Below are 24,768 nucleotides of genomic sequence, written 5' to 3'. Positions count from 1 at the left end.
CATATTTAATTGAGTACAACTCTTTGATATTTTATATCATATATGTTAATCAATTTTATTATAGTTTGTGATGTTTTTATATGAAAAATATTCATAAAAATTATGAAGATAAATAATGCTAATTTGAGCAAAATAAAAAGATAAAAATAATAATAGTCTGCCACTATATATTATCACAAGTTATATACAGATGGGTAATAATGCTAATTATTAAATTTTATTTAGTTAAGGATGATAATTAATTAATTAGATAGGAATATTTTGAAAAATATCTTTTAATGATAGCATTCAAACTTTTTAGATTAAATAAAAAGCTAAAAAAATTAGTTTAATAACTTAATGACTTAATTGCTGAAAATCTTTATTAAGTTGAAAAAACAAATAGACTTAATGACGTAACTAACTAAAATTAAGTCAATTAACTCATTAAGTAAAAAAAACAAACAAACCATTATAAAATAAGTCATCTTACCTTTTTAAACTTCCTATTTTGAACCTTTAATATTTTAACAGAATGACAATTATGTCTTTTTTTTTCATAAACCATAATATATAAATTAACTATCAGATATCACATTATTATCAGCATAATCAAGTTACCCCAATAGCAATTAGATCATCGCAATCATGGCATTGCACAATTATATCAAGAGGCATGCACAATGTGATCTTTATTTTGACAACATTGAAAATAATTCTAGTTTAATCATTGATGAAGGCATAAAAAGAGATAATGACACTTCAAAAGAGTATCACTATACTAATGTCTCTAGATCACAATAAATGAAAATTTTAAGGAATATTATTACAACAAGTTTAATGTGAATATAATGCATATTAGTTTTTATTTTTAATGGATTATATAGTAGCATGAATTTTTATCATATTTTATGTAACAAATTATGAAGTTCATTAGATTATATTTAATTAAGTCTTTTTTTTTCACTTTATGTGACTTTACATATTAAAAAGAAAAGGCATCTCTAAACAATTTATTAAATAAAATTTAAAAATCTGGATATAGCCTGCATCTTCCAAGAAAAATCTAGATCTGCATATTAAAAAATGTGGATCCAGATGTGGAAAGTTGTGATCCACACGGATCCGAATTCGGATCTAGATGTAAGTGCATCCAGAAAACTAAATATCTAGATCCGGTTAAATTTTATTTTAAATGAAAAATCAAATTAAAAACATATATTAAAAATTAAATTTTATTTATGGATTTATGATTTTGTATGTTATTCATGTTAAATTATTAATTATTGAATTTTATTTTATACTATTAAGTAAATTATTGAGTTTTAAATTATATATTAAATTATTAATTTTTTTATTTTTTGGATCCAGATATATGAAATATCCACCTACATCTGTTTGCAAGTATTACCCACATCTAGATTCACATTTTTTTTTCAAATTTGGATGTGGATTTGGATATAGAAAAATAAATATAGATCTAGATCCGGATGCACTTATATATATGTGGATCCGGATCCGAATTTTGCCAATCCTAGGCAATAGTCTAACCTCAACGAAGAAAAATTCTTTAAGAGCCACAAAGTTTTATGATTTGTTATATAAGAACGTGAATTTCATTATTTTTATAGTATGTCCTAGATTCGATCTCTCCTAAAATAATTGAAATACCTTTTATACTTACGTTACTCTTACAAGGGATTTTTAAATTCAATATGAAAGGAGTAATTTACCATTTCAATTGAACAAAGCATATCTTTATTGAAGAAAATAAAGACACTATTGTCACTAGTAATGGAATGTTACAAAATCGCCACAATTGATGAATATATAGTAATAACTTTTTCATGGTTTATTTCCTTTACAATTAGACTTGCTCCTTCTTTAATAATTGTATCAAATTATTCTATTATTTCACCTACTCTCTATTATTGAAATTAAAAAAGAATTTCAAGAAATAATATTTCATGATACGTACAATTTTATAATTTCTATTATAATTACGTTAACCATCTCCAATGCATAACACCATTTTGGCATAACACCAACACTAAAAATGTACATTTTTCACATCAAATTACTATTTCATCTCTAACTCATTTAAACCAAAAAAAATATTCTTCTTTTATTCCTTTAATTCTCAAGAATTAATTCAATTAACACAATAAATATTACTATTAATATAGATAATTAAGTAATAAGTAATTTTATATCGATTAACAAAAAAAATATAGAAAATTATTAAATTTGCATTTAATTAACTAAATTAGTACATTATGAAAATTAAACATTACATTAGTATAGAAAAATACAATAACAATAAATAACAACAATAATGATCTTGGAGGATCTAATAATGATCTCCCACATTACTAAATAATTGTTCTAATTTATGCTAGTAGTAGTAGCTTTTTTAATTTGTGTTAATTTAATTTTGTATTTTTAATTTTGTAATATGTAATCTAGTAATTAATGTTATTGACATTTTATTTTTATTACTAATTTTTTAGTTGAATATTTTTTATTTAAAATATTAGTATAATATTGAAAAATTAAAAAAATAACAAAAATAATAATAATAACTTAAAATATTATATAAAATAGGACATATATGTAAATAAGATAATGTAATAAGGATATTTGAGACTTTTTATTCGTAGCACCAAATATGGTGCAAATGAATAGTGTTGCACCATATTTGGTGCAATACTATTCATTACACCATTTTAGTGTTATATTAGAGAAACATTTTACACCAAAATGGTGTAAAATGTGATTTGATGTTTGGTTTAGTGCTACATTGGAGATGCCCTTATAAGTTAATTTTTCATATTTTTTCTCTTTTTTAATTATACACACACACCCACACACACACACACACACACACACACACACACACACATATATATATATATATATATATATATATATATATGTTGTTAAGAGTAAGGTTCGTGATGTTTAATTTGTTACTATATATTTTGCTGCTTCAACTGTACCGGACAGTAGAACAAATACCTACAATCAATTTTAATTTAGCCATGTTTTATTCAAAACCTGGATCCATCCAAATTTAAACATTTAGACTTAAGCTTGAACTGGGCTTGAGGTTGAAGACAAATACCAGAGTATCATTATACCATAAGGACGTAACATCATAATTACGATCATGACACCAATAAAGTTCTAAAAATAAATATCTATAAGGTTTCTGGTAACTTCAAAAAGATCTCGTAAAGTGTCAGAAAAAACATGCACAGAACACAAATACAATTTATTTATATGACAAATAGAAACAAGTACATAGAGCTTTGAAGCCAGAAAAAAACCCTTCATAACAATAAATTTATTTTTCCATAGCAGGAGTGAAGAACTGGCCTCAGCATTATTCACTGAATCCCACCTTCATCTCCGTGCACTTTATTTTCATCAAGATAACAATTAGCTAGGCATTCACTTATTTTCATCTCAAATGTCGCTTATCTTTGCAAAGTCGATAGTTTTCTTCCCATCATGTGCCTTGGTATAGAAATGCCTGGAATAGTCTGCGCACAGAACTGGCTTATACAGTGGCTTCTCCCCATTTGCAAGCACTTCGGGGAAAGGACAGAGTATGGCTTCAGGTTTTGGGTTCACGAAAAGGGGGACCGAAATCCTGTTCTGGCTTCCATTGGCAATCACACAATGCTCAACACTTTTGTATCGACCATTGCTCATGATTTGCAATGCATCACCAACGTTGATAATGAGTGATCCGCTAATTGGAGCGACATGAATCCATTCAGTACCGTTGTCTTTTCGCACGTGAAGTCCCCCGATGTCATCCTGGAGGAGGATAGTAAATGTTGAAATATCTGAATGACGGCCTACCCCAACTGTGAGTTCAGGATTGGGACACATAGGATAATAGTTGAGGTTAACTCTTCTTGAGCCCAACAACATAGGTTCTCTTATTTCATCAATTCGTTTCACGTTTAGCCCCTTTACTAGCACATGCATTAAACGTCTGATGAGAACTTCAGAACTCCTCATGTACTCTAACATTTCATCCCTACGGGCCGAAAGAGGGGGAAAGAAAAGAACGTACAAAAGCAAAATAATAACGTTCAGTATACAATCCAAGTACATGAAAGAGTGTGTGTGTATGTGTGTATGTATATTGGCACTTACTTGCAAACAGGAGGCCAAAAAGCAGAAGTTTCTTCCTCAGAAACATAAAACAGGCTGAGAAAGTCTTTCCACTCCAAAGCCCTTTCCACATGAGGAACAAAGCTTGAGCCGTATCTGACATTATTTATTGGTGAATTCTCCTTTGAGTACTTCCTCTTCTCCTCTGCCGGTAACGCGAAAAACCTGTGGGTAGCTTCCTTTACTCTCTCGAGTACTTCCAGGGGCACACCATGATTCACAATCTGGAAAAATCCCCAATTCTCAGCGGTATCGCAAATGGATTTTGCGACTTCAGGACTCTCCCATTTTGACATATCAATGAGGGGAATTGACACTTGGTCCAGGATTTTTTTCTCACTGAATCTTTCTTCCAAGGGTTGGTGAAATTGTTTTGGCAGGCTTTTGAGTCCCATTTCGGAGAGTCCCTTCACTCCGTGACCTTTGTTTACAACAAAATCAGTAAGATCCCAGGACTGGGTTGCCAGGATAGAGCCATTTGTTGTTGCCATATATTTTTGCTTGGACTTAGTATCACAAGAAGTGTGAATTATACTCAGTGCTGGTGCAATTGCTGGAACGTTAATTTATAGTCTAGATTATCAGAAGATCAAGAATGGGAAAGTAAAACGTGGCTCAAGTTCAACTACCCTTGATTATTCTTTTTTTTGCTTTTGGTTAGAAGTCTAGTAGGCACGCGTGGTAGAAAAAGGAGATAGGGAAAAATTAGGTTGTAACAAACATTGTATGTCAGTATATGTCGTTAGTAAGGGCGCAATGAAGTTCATGGCCATATCTTCCTTCGATTTATTCATTATTATTATTTTTAAGGACAAACCTATGGTACCACAGTTGTATGGTACCACAGCTGGATCCAACTATTAGATCTAGCCCACAGTTGTCACCAGAGCTAGATCCAATGGCTGGATCCAACTGTGGTACCATACAACTGTGGCACCATAGCTGGACCCTATTTTTAAATATATTTGTAGAAGTCGTTCAATGGCCTCAACAACCGCTTTCGTTGCCACGGAGGAAATGATGCCAAAATAAAAGAAAAAGAAAAACTGGAAATTAGAATAAAAAATCCTTTATAATTGAAATTGAAGTACGTCTCATTTTTTAACAATGTTATTATACGTCTTATTTTTTAACAATGTTATTAGGTTTCACAGTCTATTTTGTAACGATCCAAAATTTATAAGTACATTGTATAGTCTAGGCTTAAGCAGGGGTGGCTTTAGGTATAGGCGAACAAGGCAGTCGCCTAAGGCCTCATATTTTAAGAAGGTCTCATTTTTTGAGTATTTCCTTAATAATTCTCTAATTAATAAAATTTTTTAATACGTATTTTAAGAAATTAAGAGTTATTTTTGATAAAAAAAAATCTATTTTTGGAAACCTTAATTTTAAAGAAATATAATTAATAATATTATTTAACCATTAGTTGATTCATTATTATTATTTCCAAAAAATATTTACCTTTTTAATTATTCAATGTTAGAATCTTTGATTTTTAGTATTTCTTTTAATTTCTATTAAAAACCTTATAATCTCAAGAATTAGTAAATGAAAAAAATTTCTTGTTCTTTTCTCTACAAAGAAAATTATTATATTCATTGGTTCATGTAAAATAATTAGTTTCTTAAAATATAAAGTCCATTTTTGTTTTTGAACATCAATTCATCATTTCAAAATTTTGTACTCCATCATTTTAAATATTCTATTTGAAAAAAATATTGTTTTTATTTATTTGTCTGTTTGTTTTTAACGGTTTTAATGGAATAAAAAAATATATCTTCTTGACTATTTTTTAGGTTTTATTTTTAAAATTTTTTATCTCTTTTTATTATTATTGAAATTCAAAAATTAAAGATGAAATAAATTTTAATTCTTTTTATATGTCTTTGAGTATTGAAATTGCAAAATAAATAGAGGTCTCATAAGAAAATTTCGCCTAAGGCCCCTCAGACTCTAAAGCCAGCCCTGAGCTTAAGGATGGTTTGAATTTTCTTATCGTCTTCGGAATATGCTAGGCAGCTACGCCTCATGCATCTTACTCTTGATTTATCAGTCAATAAAGACTCTTTGGAATAATCAAAACACGATTTGTTTAAGAAGAAAGCAAGATGCTGCTCTCTGCTTTTAAAGATTTTGTATCATTCGTTTATAGTAATAATAGATGATTGAGATATAACGGCTGTTAGTGCTGTTGGAACACGACTTAATATTATCGTTGAATCGTAATTTGTCTATCAGTTTATTTGGATGAAGCGATTTTTCTAAAATGATATCAGGGTTAAGCTTTTGTGTTAGTTCTCCTACGTATAATATTTTATGGCTGGTTCACATTATTTCGTATAATCACAGCCTAAATAGTGGGGGAAATATCACCAGCCATAGATTTTGCACATAAAAGAATTAACAAGAAAGTTTAGCTCTGATAATATTTTAGAAAAATAGTAGGAAGTAACTAGGCAAGTGAAAAAGACCAATGAGTCAATGGATTATTTATGAGAGTAATTTCAGTTTATCTCTATTTAGAATGATAATGTTTAATTTACTTCCAAAACCATGAAAACATCAATGTACTTCTATCTGCCGTCAAGAGGATAAAGAGAAAAAAATTCCATCAGCGCACCTCTTCATTTGTCATCATCTTTAAAAAAAAAAAGGAATAATTTAAGGTTTTTCAAACTTTTAAGGAGTAAATTCAAGATAGTTGAAATTGTTTATACTTTAAAAATTACTTTTTACATTGTAAATTTTAATAATTTTTTTTTTACAAAAATATCCATGATCTAATTTACTACTATGGATAATATATTATGAGTAAATATAAATAGTTACTTTGTACACCCATCTAGTACACTCGATATTCAACTTACAATTTTTTACAACAAATTTTACTTCTAACATATTAACAATACAAATTTTATAAAGGACCAATCAATAATTTAGGATATTTTAACTTCAACTTTTTTTTAATAATTTTCAAGTATTTAAAAAAAAGAAGAAGAAATGTTTGGCGAATGTTTTTGTCAATATTTTAAAAAATTAAGAAAAATCTCATTGTCCTGTATTGATAGTGGTAAGATGAATAAGTTTGGAGTTGATTTTTTTTTTTCTAGAAAATGAATTAAAACCTTTTATGAATAATGAATTTTGATGAATATGAATAACTAATATTTACTTGAACACTTTCTGCCCAAAAAAAAGGAAAACTTTTAATTCTTGTTCTATTATTCTTTTTTCATTTTAGTTTTGGTGAGTTGAGTATTTTTCTAACTAGTAAATAAAGATAACTAATTTAGATAGCTATTTTTGGTGAATGAAGGATTTTACTAATTATATATAGGGTGAGGGCTGTTTTGACATTTAAAAAAGTGTACAAACTAAATTTATTTTTTTTAGATTTAATTGATAGGTGTAGAGTAATAAAGTGTTCAAAATAATTTTTAATGTGTAAAATAACCTAACCCATTAAAAATAATCATTCTATTCGGCAGATGAATTGAAATTTACTCCTCTTTATAATAATGATTTTATAGGGAGCAATCACCTCTAACTTATTTACAAATGAGGGGTGATTATACTGACTTGTGATGTGGATAATACAAATAAGGGATTTTACTATTTCCACCATCAATTCAATATGGCTTTTTATAATATTACTCTGCTATTAAATGATTGCATAAAAGGTGGGGGACTATCATTGCTTAAAATCTAATTCAAATTTTTTTAACTTATTTTCCGGGCACTTTTCCCAGCTTGACTTATTTACGAAAATATGAAATAAAAATAAGAATAAAAATATTCTTTTGAGTCAAGCAATTTCTCTAATAACTATATAATTACTTCAGATCTTTATTAAATTTCTCAAATTAAATGTTTAATAGTTTATTTCAGATTTCCAATATATATCTTCTAAAAAAAAAATCAATGAATATGAGAAATGTATGTAACTCACTCCTTCCGAAGCTCAATATTTGATCATACAAGTAAAGTGCGAATTGCCAACTTCAAATCTGTCCAAAAAAGTTACTCTCCGTGAAGCACTGTTGGATGGCGAAATATGCTTCTTTCCCACATTTCCAGGGAAGAGCAAGGACTCTTATCCAGAAGCCCTCAAGTCCGACTCTGTCAAAATCTCACGTGTAATTTTTTTTTGTTTTTTTTCCTTTAGTTCCCTTTAATTTAGTCATCAACTACTGAAGGGACTAAATTCTCATGATGTCAGATTTGACGGTAGCTGGCTAGCATTTCTTCTTTTAGAAACCATTAGATTGCGCGATGAGTTAAAATGAAACCAATTAAAGTAACCAAGATTGAATAAATCTCTTGGTTAGGCAGCGTTTGTTTTTTTTTTTAAATCTTAATAAACTTGAATTAGTTTGAATTTTGAATAGAGTTGAATGTCTAAATTTGAATGACATGTTTGTTTTTTTGTCTCAATAGTTAAAAATAAATATTAAGTTTTTTTTAAACTAAAAAAATCTGAAAATTAATAGTTTTACATTTATGCCCTTACAAATTATAATGTTAAACAAATAATAAATATCTCAAAGAATATAAATAAGCCAATAAATTATCATAACGTAATTCATATTCAATTGAGTACAACTCTTTAATATTTTATATCATATATGTTAATTAATTTTATTATAGTTTGTGATGTTTTTATATGAAAAATATTCATAAAAAATTATGAAGATAAATAATACTAATTTGAACAAAATAAAAAGATAAAAATAATAATAGTCTACCACTATATATTATCACAAGTTATATACAGATGGATAATAATGCTAATTATTAAATTTTATTTAGCTAAGGATGAAAATTAATTAATTAGATAGGCATATTTTGGAAAATATCTTTTAATGATAGCATTCAAACTTTTTAGATTAAGTAAAAAGCTAAAAAAATTAACTTAATAACTTAATGACTTAATTGTTGAAAATCTTCATTAAGTTAAAAAACAAAAGCAGAGTTAGGTTGTGTTTGTTTTTTTATCTGAAATCTGAATAGGTCTGAATTTAGTTGAAGTGTGAATAGGTCTTAATAAAAATGTTTGATTGACATGTTTGTTTTTTCTTTTTCAACATCTGAAGAGAAAAACTTAAAAACTAGTAGTTTGACATAACTATCCTTTTAAGCAGTGCATATATTTATTCTTCACAATTTATAATTTTCACAGGTTGATTAGTTTGGTAGCATTAAAAAAAAATATTATCATTGTTGATCTTAATTTAAATTTTTAATAAAAGATGTAATTATAACATCAAATTTATTATAAAGTCAACACTGTTATTTTATTTTTGATTCATTAGAATGGACATAATTTGATTTGTTCAATATTTTAGTTTAATTAATGTTATCATGTGAATAAAAATTTAAAGCAATTAAAAAAATGAGTGATGATACAGCCACAAACTCTTGTACAAACTTATCTTATACAAACTGATGTGGCATTAATTCATTGTTTGAATGAAAATATAAAATAATAGAAATAAATCATGTGGACCAAGAGATATTTAGTTCAATCAATGAATTAACGCCACATCAGTTTGTACAAAATAAGTTTGTACAAGAGTTTGTGGTAATATCATTACTTTAAAAAAATAACTTCAAGAACAATACAAAAATATTAGGTTTACATACATAATATTATAAATGCATGAATTGTTAAGGGTATTTTTGAGATTTGAAATTAAAATTTTCCATTTAGACTTCAGACTTCAGATAAAAGTAAACTTTTTCTATTTTTTCTTTTCAGATAGAATTGTCGGATAATAAGTGGTAAGTTAAAAAAACAAACAACTTAAAATAAATAAATGTCTGAAAAAAAGGTTAAATTCAAACTTTAGACTAAAAAACAAACAACACCTTAATAACTTAACTGGTTGAAACTAAATCAATTAAATCATTAAGTTAAAACAAACAAACAGCCCCTAACTCTTTTCAAAATGAAATTTTCTCATAATAGAATAATTTTCTTTCTATGACAATGAATTTAATAATTTTCTAGTAAGTTGTCACCATTACTTGTCCGTAGGAATGGCAACGTGTATCAAATATTTGGTGAGAAAATCCAATAATATTTCCTTTTTCTCCTATTCATTCTCAGGAATTTTAGTGCAACTTGTTAAGCACGACACGATGAAATAGACGTACTCTCACTGAATTACGACATAAAATTGAATGGTGTCATGAGTGAAAGTGCAACTGTTTAAAGCCACCGAGATTGAATAGGACTCCTATTTGATCTTTTGAATGTTGAAATTTCTCACCATCTCTATGACAAGAGCACAATTTTCTTTCTATAACCATTCAAATGCAGGGAATGCAATCAGTATCAAATATTTGCTAAGAAAATTCAATATCGTTTCCTTCTTTCTCATATTTATTCCCAGTAAAGGTCTTTCAGGTCAATGTACGTAGTCAGAGTGTATGCATGAGATAGAGATGCGCATAGAAACTTAGCCAAAAATTAACACACGTCGATATCAACAGTGATGAGTCTAATTGGGCTTCTTGTTTTATCCTCATAAAAATCTCAAGTGCTCTCATTGTATAACATCATCCTATTAATTCATTACATCCATATTATGTGTGCCTATCAATTAATTGCCAAAAAATAGATACATAAGAAGAGGTTTATGTAATACAAGATCGGACCACATTGAGCCTTTTTTTTTACCATATTTGGCATTTTGATGAGTTTTGAAATACTAGGGAGAAATGATTAATTTTAACAAATGAGATGCTAGTTTTAATCATTCTTTGTACGAAAAACATTAAGGAAAAAAATTCTAGTATATAAGAATCATTTATTTAAGAGAGATTGTCAATTTTCTCCTATTGAAATTATTATATACCAATTACCCTTTTATTGTTTTCATAATAGCCAATAACCTTCCTAACAGCATAATTTTATAATATTACCCATATTTTAAAGTATATTTTTATTCATATTTATGATAAATTAAATATATAAATAAAATGAAGTACTAAAAATGAGAAATATATATTTTGGTAAGAATAAAAAATTAATAATAAGGTATTTTTCTTTTAGTTTTTGTTATTTTTGAACATTTTTCTTATAATAAATATATTTTCATATTTCCAAGATAATTTATCAAGTAAATGACCCATTTACCCCTCTTTTCGTTTAAATTTTTTGTGCCAATAAGGTTTTTAGATGTTATGAAAATAATAAGGGTTAAGTAGTATATATTGACTTCAGTAAGGAGAAATTGACAATTTCCCTTTATTTTCCAAGGGTTGGATATACTGCTTAGGGAGGGCTTTGAGTCCCATTTCAGAGAGGCCCTGCACTCCATTTCCTTCGTTTACGACAAAATCAGTGACATCCGAGTAGCACTCAATGAAACTGTTGTTGCTGCCATTAATTAATTGTGAAGGACTAGCTTGAAGAATAAAGAAGCTTGTTTTTGTGCAATAACATGATTTCTATGCCAAGCTATTTATATTGCACTTATCCAAGCTCAAATTGTTATATTAGCGTACATGAAGGGCATGATTGACCTCTTGGCATGTTAGGTGAACCAGCATGGTTCATGTCCTTAAATGTATGTATATATTAGCCGAATGCAGAGCTGTTTAGATTTGGGCCGAAAAATAAATAAACACTACCATGAGCTCAAAATTCTTTGCCGCTTGCTCACATAAAGTTAGCTGTGTTGCATTATCTGTAAATAAGAGTAGTACTGTTTTGACAAACAAATATGGTGACAGAATTGCCAGAGAATTTAAAATATTCTTTGTTTTAGAGTAGGACTCTAACGTAAAAATATTATTACGCTCTTTTTCACAGACCACTAAAAACCAAAAAAGCCCTTAAATCCTAATGAGTTGTGCTTGGTGTAGAGAAAAAAATGGCTATTTAATTACTAGAAATAAAAATTAATTACTTACAGCAAACAATGGCTATTTAAGTTTCGAAAACTTTGTCATCTATCTCAATGTATGTTTTGTACTAAAAAAGCATTTTTGGTACAACAAGAATAGTACTATTTGAAAAAAATATCGTGACATTGATCTTTAACCAATTAATTACTCATTAATATGATTATTAAGCTTCAAGAAAATTTAGAAAATGTATTTGTGGCATGATATATCAAGAAATTTATTGGCTATTAAATATATGTTATTTATCTCATGAAATTATTAGTTATGCGAAGGATTTAATTGATTAATTGCTTAAATAATGTCTCCATCGAGAAAAAAAATGGAAACAAAATTGACTAAAAAAATAAAATAAAAATAAAAATATCCTTTGTATTATTATAAACAAGTGTGGCAATAAAGTAAAATACCATTTCACTACAAATATCGCATCATGCTAGGCCACATTAATTTGTACACATTCTTTTGCACCAAGTATTTGTAGCATATCATATATTCAAAAGAGAGAGAGAGTGTGTGTGTGTGTATTCTCCAACTACTCTACTATTAATTGATCACTCCTTAACCCCAAACCCAAGAAGGAAAGATTTAGGAAAGCCGATTGGCGACATCAAACTATTCAATGACAAGTTCTTATGAAGGATGAAGTGAAACAATAAAAGCCTATTTAATGATAGGTCGGGCCTTTAGAAAGACTTTTTTGTACCATCTTAATCTTCTAGTTTTCACTTAAAAAAAAAAGTAAGACAATAAAGTAACAAAAAGAAATTACATTAGAAATTTCCTTTGTTTATGAAAAGTACAAATGCATCAACGTAGCATAAATAGGCATTAATGATGTTAACTAATTGTAACATCACCAAGTATAAACCATCCATCTTGCAGAGCTAAGTCTCCAAGAAAATATGGCACCAACTAATGGCTCTATCCTCGCAACTGAGTCCTGGGATATTGCTGATTTTGTTATAAACAAAGGTCATGGAGTGAAGGGTCTCTCTGAAATGGGACTCAAAAGCCTCCAAAAACAATTTCACCAACGCGTAGAAGAAAGATTCAGTGAGAAGAAAATCTTGGGTCAAGTATCAATTCCCCTCATTGATAAGTTAAAATGAGAGAGTCCAGAAGTCTCAAAATCCATTTGCGATGCCGCTGAGAGTTGGGGATTTTTCCAGATTGTGAATCATGGTGTGCCCCTGGAAGTACTCGACACAATAAAGGAAGTGTTTTAGACAGATTTTGGGTGCAAAGGAAAAAGGAAAACATATCTAGAATAATAAATTTATTTTATGGGGAAACCAGGGTACCTCACTATAGGTCGTTGTGTGTAATATTTTTAAGATCCGAAGGGAGGTAAGGAGAGTGGGGGGATGGTGATGACAGTGAGAGGTTGAAATCTGGAGATGAGGTCTCTTACGGTGAGCTTTTAACTTGCAAAACAATGAAAATGAGGTTAGATGTAAAGTCGAGGTGCCCTAGTGTTCACATTCTGACACTCAAGTCAGCAACTCAAGCTTTCTTATGGTAACGAGAGCTTGCTAGCTCTCTGAAATCGTGGTTTAAAGTTGAGAACAGTTTTTATTTCTCCAAAAATCTATTTTTAAAAAAAAGTAACTAACGCTCCATTTCATTTACCAAATTTTCGATGGACTCCAGACGGTATTTCCTTATCAATAGCCACGAGTCAAAATGAGCAGGCTATATATGAGTAGCTTATAATGGACTTACAGATTCTTCTACGTTTCATCATTTCCAGCTTCATAACAAAATAATAATAATAATGATAATAAATAAATAAATAAAACAATTGTTGCCGTCAATGTAATTTGTCGACAGTTATTTAGTGTTATGAAGCAAGTGCGTGAGAAATGCCAGCACTTCACTTGCTACTTACCAGGAAAATTGATTCCAATCGCATGCTGTAGTTAGCAATGAAACTGAAAACGATGAATGAGTCAATAACTCATATTCAGTGTTTCCAAAGGTGACCGAGTTAATTATTACATCATTTAAGAATCAACTTAAATTTGCCTCTTGTTATTATTCGAATTCAGGCGATTGTGCCAACCAAGCTGACTAGGGGGGTATTATCACATATTTAGTACTTCATAAGGAATCCATGTAAGTAAAATACTGTAATCGGACTTCAATCAGACATGTAGTTGAGACATATGTACTTTAAATTGATACATCGGATCCGTCCGCGTAGGCATTAGGTTGAGCTTTGGCTCTTAGTTGGACAATTTGTAATTGTACTATATCTATAATGTATATAATATTCACAAAAGAGAACTGGAGTGGAGCTATTTAGACCCCTCCATTAATATCTTCAAACCCCAATTATTATTTTTATTTTTACTAAAATTTTACTGTTAACCAAAATTACTGAAATGGGAATCAAAATGCTTTACAATTTCTAGACATTCATCCTCAACTCAAAATACCAGCAGCCTCTACCCTTTCTGTTGCTTTTGATTTGATTTGATCAACTATTCAACTTTCAAATTCTTCTCCACCAATTTCTACAGCTATTTCCCAAGGCCCTTCCGAAAAGATCTTCGAAGAAAACTGAAATTCGTAAAAACAAGTAGTCTCTTTTATTGTTTATTCATTGGTATCAAAGTAACAATACGTTGAGAAGAAACTTCTCTTATCTTCTACATAAATTACGCTCTACAGGGTGTTTCTTAACTTGTTATTTGTTCTGACCTAGAAGAAAAACAAAGGTTCTTAAGGCCATTTGGAGAAATGCAGCTTGTTATCAACAATTAATGATCAAAGGCAATAAAATCTGGAGAGTTTTGATGTCCATTTTAGTAGTTTTTGTTAAAAACAAATTGTAATTAATCTGAAAATACTAACCGGGGCTTTCTGAGATTTATTGAAAGCCGAATGCAGAGCTGTTTAGATTTGGGCCGAAAAATAAATAAACACTACCATGAGCTCAAAATTCTTTGCCGCTTGCTCACATAAAGTTAGCTGTGTTGCATTATCTGTAAATAAGAGTAGTACTGTTTTGACAAACAAATATGGTGACAGAATTGCCAGAGAATTTAAAATATTCTTTGTTTTAGAGTAGGACTCTAAAGTAAAAATATTATTACGCTATTTTTCACAGACCACTAAAAACCAAAAAAGCCCTTAAATCTAAATGAGTTGTGCTTGGTGTAGAGAAAAAAATGGCTATTTAATTACTGGCAATAAAAATTAGGGAAATTTACAATCTGGAGAGTGGGGGGATGGTGATGACAATGAGAGGTTGAAATCTGGAGATGAGGTCTCTTAAGGTGAGCTTTTAACTTGCAAAACAATGAAAATGAGGTTAGATGTGAAGTCGAGGTGCCCTAGTGTTCACATTCTGACACTCAAGTCAGCAACTCAAGCTTTCTTGTGGTAACGAGAGCTTGCTAGCTCTCTGAAATCGTGGTTTAAAGTTGAAGAAGGTTTTTTGTGGAGTGTGTGTGATCATGAATGATGAAAATAAACCTGGATGCCTTTATATATGTAGTACCTCGGCTGTTACGTTGCGTATTTCTAATGGTTTTTGGTTTTCCTTTTACTTTTTTATGATTTTAGGCCATTTGGGAGCATGCTTGAAACACAAGAAGGCGTTTCACGACGTATTTATCCCTTTAGATACGTGGCATATGCTGGAGAGTGGTCCAAGGTACTTTAATAGAGGTTTTTTGGTAAGGCGGCTGAGGACCACTGTCCTAGGGGCAACGTGCTTCACTTTTTTACAGTGGTGACAGTTGGTTGTCACCACTTTTTCGACATGATATTTTGATATATGATTTTCACAAATCGAATATTATCTTTTAGGCAATGAAGACGTTTCTCGTGACCAACTTTTTAGATACTTTTCCTTGATTATTTCGCTTATGTTCTGTTGGGTACCCCGGGTACCAAGTTTTGGGGGGTAGGTCGGATACCCCGGGTACTGAGTTATAGGGGGTAGGTAGGGTATCTCAGGTACCGAGTTTTGTGGGATAGGCCGGGTACCTTGGGTACCGAGTTTTGAGGGGTAGGTCGGGTACCCCGGATACCAAGTTATAGGGAGTAGGTCGGATACCCCAGAGGTGTACAATGATCGTCATGGTGCCTCATCGACATGTGGTGTTCTACTACTATCTTTTCTGTTTCTTCCCAAACAGAAATCAACTCACAGGTTTTTTGTGTAACCAGCAGAGGAGAAGAGGAAGTACTCAAAGGAGAATTCACCAACCAATAATGCCAGGTTCGGCTCAAGCTTTGTTCTTCATGCGGAAAGGGCTCTAGAATGGAAAGACTTTCTGAGCATGTTTTATGTTTCTGAGGAAGAAATTGCTGCTTTTTGGCCTTCTGTTTGCAAGCAAGTGCCAATAAATACATGAATACTTTAAATGTATTGTTTGAAATTGAAGTTGGCAACTATAGCTTATAAGTTATAACATTAAAGTACTTGGTAAAAAACAATTGTTATAACTTGGAAGCTAAATTAATTTCATCCACCACTTATATGATGAAGAACTTATAATATATTCATTATTTTTGTCAAACTTATTGCTTAAAAGTCATATTTACTAACCACTGACTTTTGTTTACTGTTTTTTTTTAAACAACAAACTATAACTTTTAAGTTACAGTAACCATTAACTTTTATTTACTGTTTTTTTTTAAAACAACAAACTATACCTTTTAAGTTACACCACTTGAAAGCCAAACAGGGCCTAAGATTGTGGACTAAACGTTACGATTTTGTGTTTTTTCTTTGGGCTTGTAGGGATGAAATGCTAGAGTACACGAAGAGTTCTGAAGTTCTCATCAAACGTTTAATGCTGTGCTAGTCAAGGGCCTAAACGTCAAAAGAATTGATGAAATAAGAGCCCTTATGTTGTTGGGTTCAAGAAGAGTCAACCTCAACTACTATCCTATGTGTCCGAATCCTGAACATACAGTGGGAGTAGGCCGTCATTCAGATATTTCAACATTCACTATCCTCCTCCAGGATGACATCGGGGGACTTCACGTGCGAAAAGATAATGGTAATGGCTGGATTCATGTCTCTCTAATTAGCAGATCATTCATTATCAACATTTGGGATGCATTGCAAATCATAAGCAAAGGTCGACACAAGAGTATTGAGTACTGTGTGATTGCCAATGGAAGCCAGAACATGATTTTGGTCCTCCTTTTCGTGAACCCGAAACCTGAAGGCATACTCTGTCCTTTTCCTGAAGTGCTTGCAAATGGAAAGAAGCCATTGTATAAGCCAGTTCTGTGAGCAGACTATTCTAGGCATTTCTATACCAAGGCACATGTTGGGAATAAAACTATCGACTTTGCAAAGATAAGCAACGTTTGCGATGAAAATATGTGAATGCCTAGCCAATTGTTATCTTGATAAAAATAAAGAGCAAGGTCTTGAAGTTTGATTTCCAAGACTAATGCTGAGACCAGTTCTTCACTCCTGGCTATCAAAATATATGCGTTGTTTAAGGGTTTTACTCATGTTGCAACACTCTATTTACTGAATTCAATTTGTCATTTCAATAAATTGAATTTGTCTTTATTCACATTGTTTTCCTAGCCAGTTTAGTATTTCTTGTTTACGTCATATTTATCATCCTTATCTGTTTTCCAGAGCCAATATAAAGGCATCTGCATTGTACAATTTTATGACTCACATAAACTGTAGGACTTAAGGTGCTATAAACAAATCAAACAACCTCAGATCCTGCCCAAGATCACCAACCAAATTTACCAAGATGCTTCAAGATTGATGACTGAAGAATTTGACTAAGTTTAATCAATGGAATGTGACGACTAACCAACCAGAATCAAAGAAAAAAAAAGATATAGAATGAACAAAGAACAAGAGTTTAATAATGCTAATTATTAAATTTTATTTAGCTAAGGATGAAAATTAATTAATTAGATAGGCATATTTTGGAAAATATCTTTTAATGATAGCATTCAAACTTTTTAGATTAAGTAAAAAGCTAAAAAAATTAACTTAATGACTTAATTGGTGATAATCTTCATTAAGTTAAAAAACAAAAGCAGACTTAGGTTGTGTTTGTTTTTTTATCTAAAATCTGAATAGGTCTGAATTTAGTTGAAGTATGAAGAGATCTGAATAAAAATGTTTGCATGACATATTTATTTTTTTTCTTTTTCAACATCTGAAGAGAAAAACTTAAAAGCTAGTGGTTTGACATAAATATCCTTTTAAGTAGTGCATATATTTGTTCTTCACAATTTATAATTTTCACAGGTTGATTAGTTTGGTAGCATTAAAAAAAATATTATCATTGTTGATCTTAGTTTAAATTTTTAATAAAAGATGTAATTATAACATCAAATTTTATTATAAAGTCAACACTATTATTTTATTTTTGATTCATTAGAATGGACATAATTTGATTTGTTCAATATTTCAGTTTAATTAATGCTATCATGTGAATAAAAATTTAACGTAATTAAAAAAATAACTTCAAGAATAATACAAAAATATTAGGTTTATATACATAATATTAGAAATGCATGAATTGTTAAGGGTATTTTTGAGATTTGAAATTAAAATTTTCCATTTAAACTTCAGACTTCAGATAAAAGTGGATTTTTTCTATTTTTTTCTTTTCAACTAAAATTGTCTGATAATAAGTGATAAGTTAAAAAAACAAACAACTTAAAATAAATAAATGTCTAAAAAAAAGTTAAATTCAAACTTTAGACTAAAAAACAAACAGCATCTTAATAACTTAACTGGTTGAAATTAAATCAATTAAATCATTAAGTTAAAACAAACAAACAGCCCCTAACTCTTTTCAAAATGAAATTTTCTCATAATAGAATAATTTTCTTTCTATGACAATGAATTTAATAATTTTCTAGTAAGTTGTCACCATTACTTGTCCGTAGGAATGGCAACATGCATCAAATATTTGGTGAGAAAATCCAATAATATTTCCTTTTTCGTATATTCATTCTCAGGTATTTCAGTGCAACTTGTTAAGCACGACACGATGAAATAGACGTACTCTCACTGAATTACGACATAAAATTGAATGGTGTCATGAGTGAAAGTGCAACTGTTTAAAGCCACCGAGATTGAATAGGACTCCTATTTGATCTTTTGAATGTTGAAATTTCTCACCATCTCTATGACAAGAGCACAATTTTCTTTCTATAACCATTCAAATGCAGGGAATGCAATCAGTATCAAATATTTGCTAAGAAAATTCAATATCGTTTCCTTCTTTCTCATATTTATTCCCAGTAAAGGTCTTTCAGGTCAACGTACGTAGTCAGAGTTTATGGCTGAGATAGAGATGCGCATAGAAACTTAGCCAAAAATTAACACACGTCGATATCAACAGTGATGAGTCTAATTGGGCTTCTTGTTTTATCCTCATAAAAATCTCAAGTGCTCTCATTGTATAACATCATCCTATTAATTCATTACATCCATATTATGTGTGCCTATCAATTAATTGCCAATAAATAGATACATAAGAAGAGGTTTATGTAATACAAGATAGGACCACACTGAGCCTTTTTTTTTTTTTACCATATTTGGTATTTTGATGAGTTTTGAAATACTAGGGAGAAATGATTAATTTTAACAAATGAGATGCTACTTTTAATCATTCTTTGTACGAAAAAACATTAAGGAAAAAAATTCTAGTATATAAGAATCATTTATTTAAGAGAGATTGTCAATTTTCTCCTATTGAAATTATTATATACCAATTACCCTTTTATTGTTTTCATAATAGCCAATAACATTCCTAACAGCATAATTTTATATTATTACCCATATTTTAAAATATATTTTTATTCATATTTATTATAAATTAAATATATAAATAAAATGAAGTACTAAAAATGAGAAATATATATTTTGGTAAGAATAAAAAATTAATAATAAGGTATTTTTCTTTTAGTTTTTGTTATTTTTGAACATTTTTCTTATAATAAATATATTTTCATATTTCCAAGATAATTTATCAAATAAATGACCCATTTACCCCTCTTTTCGTTTAAATTTTTTGTGGCAATAAGGTTTTTAGATGTTATGAAAATAATAAGGGTTAAGTAGTACATATTGACTTCAGTAAGGAGAAATTAACAATTTCCCTTTATTTTATGATCCTAATTAAAGATTCTTCTCAACAATGACCATTATGAATCATTATCAAATTAAATATATCATGCATAAATTATAGGAATCATTGCCATTGTAACTTATAAATATTTCAATTGTTGCTTGCTTTTATTATACTAAAATGTCAGCATCCCTAACATTACCCTTCATGATATATAAATATATATGGAAGAAAATTCTGAATTATAATGATTATGAAATTAATAAGAGTGAATTCAATATTTTTCTCCTCCTTAGGGACGGGAAAATGCAGGCTTGGGCCAAGCTTTATGAAATACTAAGAACACTCAATCAGTCAAAACATAACCTTTAAAAATTTAGAAAAAGAAACTTCTACGATGTAACTTATTAAATCTAAAAAATAATCTTGAAAAATTTTTAACACCCATTTTATTATTCTTCTTCTTCTCTCTTAATTTTCTTTCTTGTTATTTCATATGAGAGACTACAGGTTTAAAATGTATATCCTTTTTAAGAATGTTTACCACTTTTTCTTTTATTGAATTATAATTTGTTGTGATTTCAATTTTTAGTATGTATTGCCTACTATTTATCGTTGAGCTATAGTTACATAAATATGATTTTCCATTAATTTGATTTCTAATATGTTAATAAAATATATTTGACGAAAATAAGATTAGACTGAGGATCTGTGGACCCATGACAAAAAATTTTCTATGAATTCTTTGGATTTTGAAAATCCACCAATGAAGAATTCATTTAAAATTTAAAGAAGAAGAAGAAGAAGAAGATAATGATAATGATTTAGGGTTTTATAACTCATGTTTGGCGTTAAATTCAACTGGTGTGGTATTGCATTAACTTGGGAAACTAATGCGGTCAGATCTGCATAAACCAACCTCGTGGGGGGGGAGGGCGGTTCGGGTTTACACCGCATCATATTAGAGCAAATTAAGAAAATAAAATTGAGAAAATTTTACAGCATGTTTGCGATGAAATTCATATCACCCAATCTAGCACCACCAAATCGACTTGGCAATCATCGCTCGATGCCATCACCGACGCTTTTGCGACACCATAGCCATTGCTCCATGAAGACACCTTCACTGTGGAGAAGATAAAGCCCAGAGAAGAAGAAGAAAGAAGGAGAAAAAGAGGAAAAGAAAAAGGGAAAACAAATTGAAGAAGAAAAAGAAAATAGAAGAAAAGGAGGAAAAAAAAGAAAATGAAATGAAGACAAAGATAAAGCCCAGAGAAGAAGAAGAAAGGAGAAAAAGAGGAAAAGAAAAAAGGAAAATAAATTGAAGAAGACAAAGAAAATAGAAGAAAAGGAGGAAAAAAAGAAAATGTATGAAGACGAAGAAAGAGAAAAAGAGAACAAAAATGAACGAAGAAGAAAAAGATTTGCAGAAGACAAAGGGAGGAGAAAGAGGAAGCAGATAATGATTCATTGAAAAGCATTATCTAAAGAAAAAAAATAAAAAAAGGAGAGAGAGGAAATTAAAATAAATAAATAAAATATGTTTTTTAATAAATAGGTTATATATTTATGAATTATTGAAAAAATAAATTTTTTATCATTGTAAATCTTAGAATTTGTTAGTTTTACATAAAGAATTATGATTCTTTTATTTAAACAAAAAAATTGATGTAAAAATTCTTAAATTTAACGCTTCTATATTTAGTATTTTTCTAAGTACTAGTAGATATTATTTTCTAAATATATAATTAAAATTAATCACCAAAAGAAATTAATACAGTACAATACAACACCAAACATAGTATAACTAAAAATTAATACAGTACAGTGTAGCACCAAACATTATACAGTATTATTATAATACAGTGCTAATGCAATACAGCATAATACAATACACCAACATTAAAATAATGCAATATAGCATAATACAATACGTGTACCAAACACACCCTAGAAGCGCAAGTTTCACACGTCAGATGCTAGTATTGATAGCTTTCTTTTTCCTTTTGATGGTTTTACTCTTCTCTTTTTATTCTTGTGTAATTATATTTATTTAAGGAGGTCCTAGTTTATGTCCCCCTCCTTATGTATTTGCTTCATTACTGATTTATAGTACAGATAGGGGTCCTGCCTAACTCCTCATCTTTGATGGTAAAAAAAGAAAAACAAAGAATATTTGTTTTAAGTTAAATTATTCTATCCTTAATAGTAATTTCATATTAATTTACAAATTAATTAACTAGAAAGTCTTGAGGTACTTTTATTTATTTTTATATAGTTTTCAGCAATTTATATCATCCATCAGATTAGTTTTTTCCTTTTTATTGGCCACCCGAGTTTAAATTATGGGAGGAGTTTTAGTTAAAAAATTAATTAGAGTTTGGCCAACCTCAATAGAAAGAGAAATAGGAGTTATTTTAGGGAGAGATAAGAAATATCAATCCAAGAGACAGCAAAAGCAAATATTGATAAAGATCATATAGAAATTTTATTCCAAGTTGTACATAAGGTAATGGGAAATTGAAATACAAACTCTTTATTGATCACAGTAGTGATATAGGAATCAAGATCTAGGCTTTCTCCCCTGAAATTAGCAGCACTCATTTTTTACCCGAAGTTGACAATATATATGTTTATTAGCAGAACGAGCAGAAAATTCTTAGAAAATGCTTAGCTTAGCAAAATCAACTGTTTTCTTCCCATCATGAGCTTTTCTGAAGAAATGCTTCACATAATCCTTGTATAAAACTTGCTTATAAACTGGCTTCTCCCCACTTGCAAGCACTTCTGGAAAAGGACCTATTGTATCTTGAGGTCTCGGGTTGATGAAAATGGGAACCGAAATCCTGTTGCTGCTTCCATTTGCTATCACGCAATGTTCAACACTCCTGTATTTACCATTGCTCATTATTTGTAATGCATCACCAATGTTGATCACAAGGGATCCACTAATAGGAGGGACGTGAATCCAGCTTTCGCCATCATTTCCACGCACGTAGAGACCTCCGATATCATCCTGAAGGAGGATGGTGAGTGTTGAAACATCTGAATGGCGGCCTACTCCAACTGTGAGTTCAGGATTTGGACAAATTGGATAGTAGTTGAGATTAGTTCTCACTGAACCCATCAAGAGAGCTTCTTTTGCTTCATCAGTTCCCTCCACTTTAAGCCCCTTCATCAACACTTTCAACAGCTGTTTGATAAGGACTTCAGAGCTCTTCGTGTATTCCAACACTTCATCCCTACAAGCAAAAAAAGTCAATTAACTCCATGTCTATGTCCATGCTAGATATATTATTAATTAGAACCTCGATTGTCTCCTCATGTGAGTTTTAACCTGAGCAGGTATTGGTGGCAATTGATTCTTCAAAAGAGAGAAATAACAAAAACAAATAGATTTTGACTAGACATGGACAACAACAAATATGTGTTAATTAAAAGATCTTCTAATAAGTTAGGTAAGCTCAGATCATGGGAGAAGAATATTAATTCTTCGAGTGTAAGCGCATGTTTTAGTAAATTTAAATGGATAAAGAGTTCAGTTTCCTTACTTGCATGCAGGAGGCCACAAAGCAGAAGCTTCATCATCAGAAACATAAAACAAGCTAAGATAATCCTTCCACTCAAGAGCCTTTTCAGCCTGAGTGTTAAAGCTTGTGCCAAACCTCACATTGTTAGAAGGCGAAAGCTCCTTAGAATACTTGTTCTTCTCCGCTGCTGACAACCCAAAAAACCGGTGAGTCGCCGCCTTGACTCTGTCGAGTACTTGAAGGGGAACACGGTGGTTCACAACCTGAAAGAATCCCCACATCTCAGCAGCATCACAGATGGATTTTGCAACTTCAGGATCATCCCACTTTGACATATCAATAATAGGAATGGACTCATGGGGTACAATTTTTTTCTCACTGAATCTTTCTTCCAAGGGTTGGATATACTGCTTAGGGAGGGCTTTGAGTCCCATTTCAGAGAGGCCCTTCACTCCATTTCCTTGGTTTACGACAAAATCAGTGACATCCGAGAAGTCACTCAATAAAACTGTTGTTGGTGCCATTAATTAATTGTGAAGGACTAGCTTGAAGAATAAAGAAGCTCGTTTTTGTGCAATAACATGATTTCTATGCCAAGCTATTTATATTGCACTTATCCAAGCTCAAATTGTTTTATTAGCGTACATGAAGGGCATTATTGACCTCTTGGCATGTTAGGTGAACCAGCATGGTTCATGTCCTTAAATGTATGTATATATTAGCCTATATAATCCAGTGTTATAAAATAATAATGATAATAAATTTTAAAAAGAAAATCCAGTGTCATAAACAATATTCCTGATCGATGAATATGTGAGCTTCGTGCATGTTATTAGCATAAAATTATTGAACATAGAACCAAAAATTTTATGACTGCAAGTAGACAAAACTAACCAAAGTTTTGCCACATTTTTGTTGTATATTATTTTATGCGTTATCATCAATAAAATAGAAGCAGCATGTGTCATGATCATCAATAAAATCCTTAAATCCAGGGAAATTAAACAAAACCCCCTCCTTTGGTGAAATTAACCATTTTCCTCAATTTTTAAAACTCACCAAAACTCCTTTGA

The 24,768-nt window shown here is 30.2% G+C and overlaps 3 protein-coding genes and 1 pseudogene across 7 annotated transcripts in view; 1 reads left to right on the top strand and 3 right to left on the bottom strand.

Moving 5' to 3' along the window:
- The window catches only part of LOC102612611 (glucan endo-1,3-beta-glucosidase 4), a 40,969-nt gene that overhangs the window by 10,125 nt on the left and 6,076 nt on the right, over positions 1–24,768 (bottom strand). Inside the window, exon 6 of one of the 5 annotated variants that reach the window (XR_001509146.3) lies at positions 14,402–14,643. The exons of the other annotated variants lie outside the window; for them this stretch is intronic. The gene's annotated coding sequence lies outside the window, so the exon portion shown is untranslated. Of the gene's footprint in view, positions 1–14,401; positions 14,644–24,768 lie in introns of those variants that run through there. 5 annotated transcript variants of the gene reach the window in all.
- LOC102612308 (bi-functional coumaroyl CoA and feruloyl CoA ortho-hydroxylase Diox4) lies at positions 3,245–4,688 on the bottom strand. Its single transcript, XM_006488840.4, has 2 exons — positions 4,150–4,688; positions 3,245–4,030 (listed from the first exon to the last, which is right to left on the bottom strand). Exons 1-2 carry the CDS (start codon positions 4,656–4,658, stop codon positions 3,448–3,450), a joined length of 1,092 nt encoding a protein of 363 aa, XP_006488903.1. The 5' UTR covers positions 4,659–4,688; the 3' UTR covers positions 3,245–3,447.
- Positions 12,965–17,526, top strand: LOC102617429 (bi-functional coumaroyl CoA and feruloyl CoA ortho-hydroxylase Diox4-like; annotated as a pseudogene).
- LOC102613413 (feruloyl CoA ortho-hydroxylase F6H1-3) lies at positions 22,620–24,299 on the bottom strand. The gene is made up of 2 exons (XM_006488844.4): positions 23,717–24,299; positions 22,620–23,407 (listed from the first exon to the last, which is right to left on the bottom strand). Exons 1-2 carry the CDS (start codon positions 24,217–24,219, stop codon positions 22,825–22,827), a joined length of 1,086 nt encoding a protein of 361 aa, XP_006488907.1. The 5' UTR covers positions 24,220–24,299; the 3' UTR covers positions 22,620–22,824.

This window comes from Citrus sinensis, chromosome 2 (genome assembly GCF_022201045.2).
Source record: "Citrus sinensis cultivar Valencia sweet orange chromosome 2, DVS_A1.0, whole genome shotgun sequence".
Lineage (NCBI taxonomy): Eukaryota > Viridiplantae > Streptophyta > Magnoliopsida > Sapindales > Rutaceae > Citrus > Citrus sinensis.
The sequence above is the reverse complement of the archived record's forward strand: the minus strand, read 5'-3'. Positions and strand labels throughout refer to the sequence as shown.